Here is a 12,755-nt window from a genome sequence, read left to right as displayed (position 1 = left end):
ATTTCCTTTTCTTTTAATTTACTGCTGTACTTCAGTTGGGAATGCAATTTGGGTCATGAGAAACGTCTTCTGTTTTAACAGTTATAGTCTGAATCGTTATCAATTAACCAGTTAAGCCACTGCTGGCTCCTTCACTTCCCCCATCTTTGTAATCTCCATCTTAGAGGAGGAAGTCAGTTAAGCACAAGAGACTTCTGTAACACAAGATTACAGACTACTACAGGGACAATCACTAGTTTACAATTTTTTTATGCCTAGATAATTTTCAAAACTGCATGTCTGAATTTTAAAAACCAGAAAAGTACCATATATAGAGAGAGAAGATCAACTAAGTAGCAATTAAAAAAAGCTGTCACTGTCCACAGGAACCATGTCTAGTCACGTTTTCAGTCAGTCAGTCAGCTAGCTGAGGGACATGTCATTATTTAGTTTCTGTAGAAAAAACACAAGTACAAAAACAGTATCAAAAAGCAACATACCTCTTTTTATTTTTAAAAATATATATATTAGAAAGCAAAATGATTACAACAGTATATAAATAAGGCTCTTAATATATTTAGAATAATATTAAAATTTTATATATGCTTCTCTAGATTTTAAAGAAGTACCTCTTTTTCTGAGCAGTGTGTGGAAGTCAGCAATTTTTCTGCAGTATACTGGTGATACAAAGTATAGTTAAATTTTCTTTGTTCTGGAGTACATTTCAACTATGATACATTTGTGTACAGAAATAAATCATAAATATACATGTTAAACCAGGATTTTAATAAAGTTTTAACTAAAATATGAATGTAAATCCAACCAGCAATTCAGAACTTTTCAGGAAGAGGATAATAAAAGACAACAATAATCAAGTATTTCCTGACAATGTTTTTCAACTTAGTAACTAAATAATTATTTAAAAACACCACCAAACATTTTCAGAAGGGGAAAAATGTAATTAATCCATTTGCTATAGGTTAAAGCCAATCAGCAATTAAGAGCCACAGAATCCAGCCTTAGATATCTGTGTCTTGCATTTCTAATACAGTGCTAGTTAGAAGCTCTCCTTTTTAAGGACTACTTGAAGGCTTCATGAAAAGTGATTGGGGTGGGGTTTGTTTGTGGGGCTGTGTTTCTTTGGGGGTGGTCTTTAAATAGAGCTACTAGGTTGCAATTAAGAGATTTACTGAAATTCCACAGTACATTCTTCTGACAGGTACCAAATTCTTTCCTTCCTCTTCTGCTTTTGAGCGATGTAATTGATACTACCAGCATCAGGTAATTGCAGTGAGGTTCTCACAGAATACTCAACGCAATGCAAAAAAACCCAAGCAGAGAGGTTCTTGACAAGCTGGTCAACACCAAGAACATTGAGATAGCTTCTGCTTTTAGCAACTGCCTAGAAGTAGATACTGTAGTTGTCTTAAGCCTACACTGAGTCAAAAGCAAGATGGCTCAAAGTGATTATTTCAACCACTAATACTTAGCATAAAATGGAAGAAACTCATCCCCCCCAAAAAAAACTTACATTGGTACTTAAAGTAGTTAAGGAAAGTTTATTGGTCTGTATTTCCATCATTTCTGTTACTTTTAATTACTCATAGAAACAATTGCATTTTCATTGACTCGTAGGAGAGCCAGAGCCTGCAAAATTCATTAGATGGCTTAGTTTTAAATATTAATACACTTGTATTCAAATTCTTCTGATAAGCAACAGTTGTTGTAAAAATAACAGATTGTTCTTATGATTAGAAGTTTACATTGCAAGAGCATTATCAGGAGCATACCATTGCCATGAAGCATTATTTTAAGAAACAATTTTGTAAATTATATTTTTTAAAAGACGATTTATTATTCAGGAAAACAACTTAAAGAAGTCAGATAAAAACTGCATTGAAATAAATATTTTACCTAAATGGAATTAAATTTATTTTCATACAGAGCCTATTGAAATCACAGATCTTATCATAGATTTTCATCAGAGAACCTTGGAGGACTATTGCAGAAACCCAGTCACCTTGTTAGAGATAAATGGCAAGCGATCCAACAGGACTTCAGAAAGGATTTTATTTTTTTAAGAGGCAAAGACTTCCTTAAGCAAAAGTCACAGAAGTTTTAGTTAAAATTGTTTCTTGCAGTTGGAATTAAAAAAGAACAGTAGTTAACATTCTCACATCTGAAAAAAAATTCCAAACTACTATTTCAGAGGTAGAGAGAATTCCATCCACTTTCACATGCACAATTAAAAGCTTTAACTGAAAGCAAAATATACAGCCTGTAAGCTACTGCAAAACTTGCCAGTCAGTCCAAAGCAGAGTGACACAGTGTTAAGTTTTCTTTAAACAGGCAAGCCCTTTTAAAAAGGAGCACATACGGAATCTTTTTATGTACCACAGTTTGAACTCGGGAAACTGGCTAAAGGACAAAAAGAAAGCAAATTATTTTGTCTGTCTATCCTGAGAAGAGATAATGCTAAGACAACCTGCTAAGAAACTCAGAATCAGGAACCTGATGTACAGCACGCAGCAAGATGTAACAGTAGATTTAGAAAGTTATTCTACCTGTGTTATTGCCCAGACACAGTAGGTGAAAGGCTGAATAGGGGAAAATATTCACCAGTCATTGGCATCAGAATTACAAGTAATCTGTCCAAGACAGATTTAGGGTATCCATCTTCAAACAAACTAAAAGTAGTACTCTTTATTATTTGAAAATTTACAGAAATGCAAAACCTTAGAAGGGACAGAGAGCTCTGCTATAGTATTGCATGTGTAAAAAGATTCTTCTTCAAGTATGACCTTATTTCTCCAGTTTTCTAATTAAGTAAAATGGCACAATAGTAAATGCTTATGTCTTGTCCTCAGTTTATAAAGGAGTTAGGTTTCCAAATACTCAATAATAGATATATATTAGAATTTTCAAACATAATTTGAAATATAAGTAAGTTTTAGCCTTTTGAAAATCCTATTTAATCACCAATTACACCTTTTGTCAGCTGGAGTCCTTAAAGAATCTTCTCAAAAATGACACTGGAAAAATGCAAGTTTGTGTATGCATGCACATGTGACTTGGTGAATAAAAAAAACCCCAGGTTTTTAGATTGATAATCAGAAGAGAACCTCCTGGTGTTCTCATTCTTATCTTTCTTAAAAGCAAAGAAAAAGATAAATCATCTTTCTCATTTTCAATGCATATCATGACTACTTTGTAACTAGAGAAGTGTAGATAAGGTAGACCTTGCACTTTACATCACAGTTTTTCCTTTAGTGACCAAAGGCTGCCCTTTTATTCCTGGAGGTAAAAGTCACATCAAAAACAAACAAAACCTTTGTACAAAGAAAAGAGCATGGGTACAATTTACTTAAATTACATACACCAGAGGTACTGATCAAAAAAAGTTTCAAATAAGTTTTAGCTACAATTCAATGCTGAAAAAAAAAAATGCTAGAAATCTTTTTTTTTTTCAAAAAAAAAAAAAAAAAAGTTGTGTATAAAGACTAATGCCTCTTTTAGTAACTGCTGCTTTTCAAAAGAACAACCTGAAAGTCCTTAAGAAAAAAAGGAGGAAAAGAACACTGTGGGCAAAATCTTTTTTGGTCTTTGCAACTGCTGGGTCACAAAGAATATCTACACAAAGAAATGGACAAGGAGCAAATTAAGCTTTGAAGTAAAATACCAATGCAAAGAGTCAGAATTTCATGTTATGTTTTCTGAAGCAAAACCTCTATAAAGAAAATATGGCTACACAAATTATTTGGAAGCTACAGTAATATTGGGGTATTGTTTTGTGGAAAACAGGGCTTTGCCTTTCCTCCAACCATATTTCTCTTTTGGCAATAGCCCTGATGTTAAAAAGAAAAAAAATTTAAAAAAAAAAAAAAATCACTTGAAACAAAACAGTGTTTTAAAAAGCAAGGGAATTTTGGGCCCTGAAGTCTACAAAAACCTTTCTAGGAGTTCAGCCATCTTTCAGAAGCCATAAGCATCAACTAATAAATTCTCGAACTAATTATCTTATATACCTCAATCTCTCCACAACAGGCTCTGCAATATCATCTTGACTACCATATGTGCCAGCCACATTCCATACTACACCTGACTGCTGAGAATCCAAACAGCCCAAATATCCCAAACCTTCAGGTTCACCTGGCAAACTTCCCCTGCCCTTTTTTATTTACCCCTTCCCTTTTTTATTTACTCCCTCCCTCCTCTGCCCTTCAAAGGCTGAACTCTGCATTTTTGTCCAACACCATCGTGATGGCATGGTGAAAGAAAGACACACACAAGCTGATCTCAGTTCCATTGTTTATTTTTGCATACTTTTTCAAATATTAACTGATACTCCTATATACATAAAGTGAGTATTTCTATGAACATCCAGATTGATCTTAATCAACTGGTTCGTGTTTGTTTGAAAATTGTAAAAATAGATTTTTATAAAATAGCATGTAGGTATGCATATGTAAGCATGCACACACCCAGCTATACGTGTACGTATTCACGCACATAAGTCACAAGTTCCATTTCAAGCTGTTAGCTGAAAATAGATTTAAAGTTTATCCTCACGTGCTCATATCTCATTTCAAAATCGCTCGCCTATCACTGTTTCAAGAGCTGAAGTTCAGTGTAGGTGGCAGCTCAGACTGGGTACTCACCTGCTCAGTAGGTCCTCTGGCGCTTGTTGGACTCTTCCGTGGGCGCGTCCGCCAGCCTCACCTTCAGCCGCACGCCGTTCACCGTCCTGCCGTGTAACGCCGTGATGGCGTCGCTGGCACTGGCCCTGTCTGCAAACTTCGCATAGCCCACGTTCTTCCCAGCCACAAGGTAAACTTTTATCAAGTGTCCAAAACGACTGGGGAAGAAAACAACAAAAAACAAACCGATAATTTACTGGTTTTGCTACAAGATAAATATCCATTATCTGACCTGAAGTATATATGATTTGGTAGCTGCGAAAACTATACTCTCGTATGTATGCTATATTTTCTTGTGTTGCCCTCTTCCAAAACTCCCAACTTCCATACTGTCTTCTCTAGAATTCCAGGCAGGAATAGAAATAAACCCAAAAGTTCATAGGCAATGTTTTCTATGGAATATTACAAGTGAACCACATGCAACGGTGATTTATCACCTATTTAAAAGAATATGTAAAGCTCACTAATACCATAGCCCCCAAACACTAACTCAAAGGAAAACAAAAACAAAAACAAACCCAAATTAACCTCCAAAGCTGGTTTGTGTGTGTGTTCTTTTTGGTTTAACTCGCATCTCATTTAAATTAATTTGCTCATTTGTGACTCATCTTTGTAAAGGTCTCACTGAAATGACTCAGAGCACTACAGCTTTATGGAAAAAAAAAAAAAAAAAACAGCTTTCCAAGTCCTCAGGAGATTCCTAGACAGTTCTTTAAAAAAAGATTTTTAAAAAATAAAATCTGCTTGATTTGTACCAAAAGTTATACAGGAGTCAAGACTTGGATGCATAGCCTTTTTCTTCTCCAATATCTGATTAAGAAAGTCCAGTGTATCAAATAGGTACAATTTTTAATTTAGGTACAATTTTAAATTCCACATAAGTGCAAATAAAATATCCTGCACTTTCCAAACATTAATTTCAAGTACCAGCTACTAGAAAAGGGAAATGTCTTTTTCTTCAGTAGAAATAAATAATATAAAATACTGGAGAACAGCTGAACTATAGATTTGTCTTAAAGGTTGCAAAAATTGTCTCTCAAGTCCTGCTACTCATAGGGAGGTAGTGTCAAATGACAGCTAAAATAGTATCAGTAAGATGCAAACCATCAAACCCTAAGTTACTGAGGGAAATTTATCAAAGTTTTTAATTTCCTTATGGAATTATGTACAAGAAAATGCCAAAAAAGCATAGGCTATAAAGAACCAGAACTACTACATTTTTTTGATTTAAAAATGTTAAGAGACTAGACTTTTTACTTTACATTATGTTAATCAATAATAAAACTGCTGTTCTGATGACACTGCATCAATGCTGCACTATTAATTCCATTACACACTTGTTTCAAAAAGCAACTGTTACCTGTTGATCACTTATTTATTACTGTGCAATGTCTTTTCTGGAAAGTTTTCATTATGACGATCTTATTTATTTTCATTATGACGATAATTATTTTAAATATGGGGGTTTTAATTTATAAAAATTTGTGTTTCTTTTATTAGAGAACACTTATTTGTAAATGGAGTCTTACCAGAACACATCCTCCAATACATTCACAGGTAAAGGATGGGGATGAAAAAGTATGAAAAGCCTTTCCTTCACAGTAGTGTCAGGTGGAACTTTTTTTTTGTGTGGTGGAAGTATGGCATCTGTTTGAGGCTGAAGTAACTGTGAACCAGAAGTTCCTACAAATGCCTGCGGACAAGGGAGGGGGAGGGCAAATATAAATTCACTGATGGGGAGGAAAAAGTCACAGGATGTACACAGGCTATACAGTTCTCATCTTAATTTGTTTACTTTGGTTATTTCATTAAACTGGACAATATATCCAAGCAGGCTCAGACAACTTTACAACGAATAAAAATGTACAAACCAATTAGAGGTACATCTTAAAAAATGGAGCATCTGAAACCATTACAGAAGAAAGTAAACAGTGTTCTTTATCAACATATCTGAAGTTTCTTACAACAATTCAGTATCTGTGACATTAACTTACAGGAGGGGTCCTATACTGCTGAACAACTGCACTGTTGTTCCGCAGCACTGATGACACGTGTGCTGTTACCAGCTGAGTTGCCATTTTTCTGATGAGGCTGCAAGCAGAAGTGAGGATAAACTGTTTTAAAAAAAGAGCTAAGCTATGGTAATCTTAAATTCAGCAACAGAAAACTTTTAACGCACATCTAAAAGTATCCCTGGAAATCTGTAAACTCGTGGAGATCACTAAAACCAAGTTAGGTGTTCATGACACTAGACACGATCCGAAAGGACACGTGCTAGCTGCAACTCACTGAGAACACTCCTACGTTTCTACATGCAGAGATGCAAAAAACTCTTCTTTGCCTTTAATACTCTACAAGAAAAAAAAAAAAAAAATTAACTCTGCAGAGCCCAATACATTTTGTGAAAGTTGTCCAAATAGTAGAATGGACAGAAAAATTTCACCTATTTCAACAAAAAGCACAGAGAATCAAATCCAAAGTCAGAATATTATCACAGCAAGTTGACTTCCAGCTCTCATTTTCCAGTAGTTTTCCCTTGTTCTCTGGTGGAATAACAAAACCAAACTGCATTCTCTGCAGAGATTCACAGCCTGTGTCATCAACCATGAAAGAGCAGGAATTACTGAAGAACGAAAGAAAACGTCTGCAAGGAGGACAGTTGCAATAAACACTTTTTTTAGTTTAGATCAGGCATGCACTTCTAAAGTGAATTTCCCCCTTGTCCCTCTTGCCCGTCCTCATTCATATCCCAGAACAGGTTTGACATGAACTAAATTCCTTTAGGATGTAACTAAGCCAAAATATTCACTGCAGGAGAGCGTACCCAAGCCACGCCAACTTTTAATGGGCATTCAAATCACAGGAACAGATTAGAGATGGTCAAAGTAAACCCCGATGGTCCCCATCAGATTTTTGGTATCAGATTCCCAGCACCCAGCAGTTTTACTATGCCCATGTGCTTCACAAGGCTACTATTTGCAATACTGCAAACACAACCAAGAGATCAAGCAGATAAATATGGGTTTAATACAAAGACCTCATCAAAAAACACATTCCAGCCTTGTTACGTATTACACAGGCATTTACAAAGAATCCTGCCGAATCCAAGAGTTTCCAAGGTATCTTAAGGATATATATTTTAATCTTTTATTTATCTAAGACAAGTAAGTTTCAAAAGACTTATCCTAAGCCATTTAAGAAAAGAAAACAAACCACCTGAACTTCAGAAAGTACTATTAACAAATACAAAACAAGATCATAGTGATGTTGTTGTTACTCCTTACCTTAAAAAAACCCAAATTTATTTTAAATTTTGCTCTCCAGAAGACAACTTAACAACTTTCTGTCTCTATGCATTGGTACTTACTCTGAGCTATCACTCCCATCTTCTAGGAACACAACAGTTAAACGATTCCCAGGGGGATACTCAAAGCCGTGTAGTTTGTACTTGGCGTATACAGCCGAGGCAGCAGTACTGTACTGAATCACAGCGTACCCTGCAAACATGGGTATATCCTGAGAACAAACTGCACTCATAGAAAGCAATATCATTACATTGCACCTTAGTCAGGCATGACTCCAAATTCTTAAAGTCTTTTTACCATGGAGTACATTACAAAGAAAATGTCGGGGGAATTAATTAGTGACAGATCAGCTGTATTTACGCTGACCCGAAAAACTGATAATAAACCAACACAAGTGAAAACATTTTTCTCCCTAACCCTGAAACAAAAACATATACTGATTTATTTTAAAATGCAATCATCCCATCAAGAGCAAATCTCAAGTTCTGCAAAGTTACATTTTAAATCTCTGAATAAAATTCTATTTCAAGTTTCTCTTGAGAAAATACCTCTTCCACCTTTTTCTCAGCAACAGCCAAACAAGACTGTAACTAAAACAATCCTTGCAATATAAAGTACAACTTGTTTTGGACTGATTTAATCCAGTTTACTCATGTCAGCTTCTACACACTGACACCTCCCCTGCCATTACAAGATAACTCAAAAGATCCACTTAGAGAACATTTAAACTAGATGTCTAATAATTTTTGAAATTTTTTTATCCATTTATTTTGCCCCAAACTATTAACTTCACCAAAAGCCAGTTCTCATGGTTTTGAGTCTATCCTTCTTGAGAATTCTTCTATTTTCTGAAAATACAGGTATTTAAGGCTATCTATAAACAGGTTTTCAAACAAACTTGAGTTTTTGCATCGATAGCAGCAGCCATTGATACACAAAACATTAATTCCTTCCAACAAGTGTACTTTATTTTTTGCAAAAGAAATTAAGTACAATGAAAAGGCACTCCCTTCAAAGACATAAATATATATATACATATTTTTGTACTTTTACTTACCACTATTGGTGTGAGGATCTCGTTGAACATCACAATATTCCAGCCCTGGAATTAGATCAAAGAGGGCAAACAGCTGCTCTTGGATAAAGGGAAGCCGTGATACCACTGACAGACGTTTGGAGACTGACTCTTGAATTCTGCTCTCATTTTTTTCAAAACTACAAAACTCTGGCTGCCCACCTCAAGAATCAACATAAAAATAAATTATTTGAGTCACAACATTAGTGTGCCTTCATTTCATACATATTTTTCATTGAAATTTTAGAAGTAATCTTAGGCAATCATAGACTAAAGGCAACATGTTTATTTCACCAATGCAGGTCACAAAACAATCAGCCAACTAGAACAAAACGAGCCATAAAAATATAAACACTGAATGCCTAGCTCATTCCCACCTCCAACATCCAATCTACTAAAGTGTTGACCTCAGCCTCCATTACCTTCCCTTCTTCAAAACTGCATTCTTACTTTGTGACCATCCTCAAGACCAGAAATTATTTTACTATAAAAAGCTGTGACTTACAAAATGGAAGCGTATTTCCTCTTGGTTCTTGCCTCATGTTATTACTGTAATAATCGTGTTCAAAAGACTCAGATGACTTATTTTTGGGTTCAGCCAAAATGGCCCTGTAGCCTGAAAGAAACAACCACACATACAGCAACACCTCTGCACATCTGATTTATGTGAACAGATCTGTATTCTCCATATTTAGAAACAAATTACTCAGAAAAAAAACAGTAAGTCCTGGCTTTAGGAAAATAACTGATCTATAACTCTTGAAGTCTGACATAGTAATTGTGTGAGAGTTAACAATTTTCATATAGAGCTACTCCTAGTCACAAGTAAAGCACCGTAGAGCCCACTTGCTGTGAGTGACTGAGCAGTGGCACAGCCTGCCCAGAGAGGTTCTGAAGCCTCCACCCTTGGAGATACTCATAAGCTATCTGGACATGGTCCAGGGTAACCACAGAGTGTCCCTGATGGAGTAGAGGGGTTGTGTAAAATAAACTCCAGAGGTCCCTTTCAACTGCAACCATTCTGTGACCCTTGGCAGCCATCAGAGACAGTCCAGAGGCAATCACCTGAACTACCACACTGTAACAGCAGTTTGGTTTGCACTTACCTAGCTTTTGCTTTTATGAAAGAAACATGTATTACTCTCAGACTATCCAAATAATTTCATTTTAACTTCACAGCAAAAAGGAAATAAAATTTAACTGCTAAGTAACCTTGGACTCGGATTCCTATGCAAAAATTGTTATGAGTATAATTTTTGTAGAAACAGTCATGATAGATGATATGTAGAACCACCATGTATGTTGCTGGAAAAATAAAAATCAACAAGAAAGCCAAAACAAAAGAAACAAAAATATGACACCCACACCCCAAATTCTTTCTGATTAAGCAGACATTGCAAAGGAAGGCTGCTCTTAGGTTTCCCCAAAAGCCTTTCTCCTCCTGGATGAGCAAGCCCAGTTCCCTCCATCTCTCCTCATAAGTTACATGCTTCAGCCCCTGACCACCTTGATGGCCTTCCACCAGACTCACTCAAATTCATTAACTCCTTTTTAGTAGTAGAGCACAAATGACAAGTAGTTGGTCATAAAGCATACAGAGTCTTTCATTCTGCAACACATTAATCATAACAATAAATGAAAAAAAACCAAGACCAAACAACAAACCAAACCAACGCCCAAACCTAAAGTCACAACCAACCAAAACGCCTCAATCTTCAATTACAATGAATTTGTTCTGAAATAAATGTAATCACAACATAAGCCCTACGGATTATCAAATATGTTTTCATATATAAATTCTTTTTATATAATTTGATTTAAAAAAGCGTATTCCTAGGGACACATTAGAATGACATTTTCCGTTGTACGAAGCCTGTACTGCAAGCCAAAAATAATGCATGAAAGAAAACTGTCTCCATTTCCATGCTTTTTTCACTGCTCTCACTTGCAGTTTTGTCCTGCAAAACTGTTGTCAGATGACTATGCTCAGTGAAAATCAATAACACCAATTTTAATTTGCAATAGAACTTTGTCTCAAATGTGTTACAATATGAATACTTTACCTACAAAAAATCCTAAGTATTAAAGTTACATTAATGATAACACATGCTTATTGTGGAAAACTTGAAAGAATTCAGATCCTTACTTCGATCACACTCCTCAATTGCTCGGGCAGCTTGCGATGGTTTTAAATACCTCACATAACCCAAACCTTTACTTTCTCCAGTAGTCTTGTTTTTAATAATGCTGCAATATTCAATGTCTCCATACATCTAGAACAATTAAAAAGCGTATTAATTTACAATATTTGAAAATGCATTAAAATTCCATACTCTAAGCCCTTCTGATAAATTAAGACAAAGGCCATGTAAGACAATGTTTAGCAAATAGCAAATCAGTACCTTAAACTTCTCTCGCAGATCTTCCTCTGTATAGGATTTTGGTATCATAACAAAGATTCGTGTCAGCTCCTCATCTTCAACATCTCGGTGGCTTCCAGAAGCTCTTGACTGTGCAATAAATACCTAATGAAATTACACAGACCAATTACTAGAGAAAGGGTCTTAACCAAGTATCAACAAGCAAGAAAAATAGCTTGTTTTAACAATTACTTATATTTATCTTTCACATAAGCTTGCTTTCCTAACATAGAAAAAAAGAACATCTCTGATCATAGATACATCTGTGACAAACACCCCACAAACATTATACACCCCAAAAAGTTTCCCAAACAGGACAGAGGCCAGCACAAGTTCTCACTAGGCATAATGAGGAATGATCAGGAGTATTGAAGCCTGCTTCAGCAGCACTGCCAATATCGCAGGCGGCACATGAGGTATCAACAGGCCCCGTATAGCAGTAGTAAAAAATAAGCAAGCAAACAAAAAAGCCTTGCTACTGTAGCTCACTGCTCAGATGAGCTGAAGTCTGCAGGTGTACTGCTCTAGGAAGGATTTTAACTTCTCACATCTGTAACGTTTCAAACCTTTCTTAAATACTGAACTAAATTTCACCTCAGAAGTGCACTCCAGAAAGCAACCAAGCAAAAAAACCCACAGAAAACAAAAACAAACAAACACCACCACCTTTAAAGTAAACAGCTTATGTAAAAGCAGAAACTGACTTCACAGAGCTCTTAAATTATTTTTCTCATAGCCATGCAGGGGAGTACAGAATACAGCTCTGATCTTGCAGTTTCTAAAGGCAAGTTCTTCGGAAAAGAGTATACTGATTCAATTGCATTTCCAAACGAAATACATGGAATCTTCTTTCAGTGTTCAAGGTCATTCATATCTTCACAGTACTGGGTTAACATCAAAACAATTCAAAGAAGCTGAAAGCTGCCAGTAAGTTCCATAGATAAAAAAAACAACATAAGTGTTATGAAAAGAAGCATGTACAAGACACAAAACCAATTTAAAATACACTTGCAAAGACAGTTCTGTTTATCCACGTTCATCTTGGTTACAACACTTAAAATAAGGAGTTTAGATTTCACAGAGACTCCCTCAAAGTTTAAAAAGGAAAGGAAAAAAAAAAAAAAAACCAAAAAAACAACCACACCACTACACCACTAAAAGCGCCGTTTTCCAGGTACTGCACCTTCCCCGGCCCTGCTGCTGTTTATGCCAGACTTGGGAACGCCAGGCAAGGGAAGTGCCCAGGGGCAGCTCCTCGCGAGGCCCAGTGCCAGGCCCG

At 35.9% G+C, this 12,755-nt stretch overlaps 1 protein-coding gene across 1 annotated transcript; it reads right to left on the bottom strand.

Moving 5' to 3' along the window:
- Positions 1-4,641: 4,641 nt before the first annotated feature.
- Positions 4,642-12,104, bottom strand: RBM45 (RNA binding motif protein 45; the record flags this gene model as incomplete). The annotated part of the gene is made up of 9 exons (XM_008940214.1): positions 4,642-4,834; positions 6,206-6,369; positions 6,671-6,767; positions 8,044-8,173; positions 9,039-9,218; positions 9,562-9,672; positions 11,203-11,329; positions 11,459-11,581; positions 12,084-12,104. Coding segments are annotated over 9 exons (1,146 nt in total), but the record flags the coding sequence as incomplete, so codon positions are not given.
- Positions 12,105-12,755: the final 651 nt, after the last annotated feature.

Source organism: Merops nubicus, unplaced genomic scaffold (assembly GCF_000691845.1).
Source record: "Merops nubicus isolate BGI_N331 unplaced genomic scaffold, ASM69184v1 scaffold37155, whole genome shotgun sequence".
Classification (NCBI taxonomy): Eukaryota; Metazoa; Chordata; class Aves; order Coraciiformes; family Meropidae; genus Merops; species Merops nubicus.
This window is presented reverse-complemented; position numbering and strand designations above follow the sequence as displayed.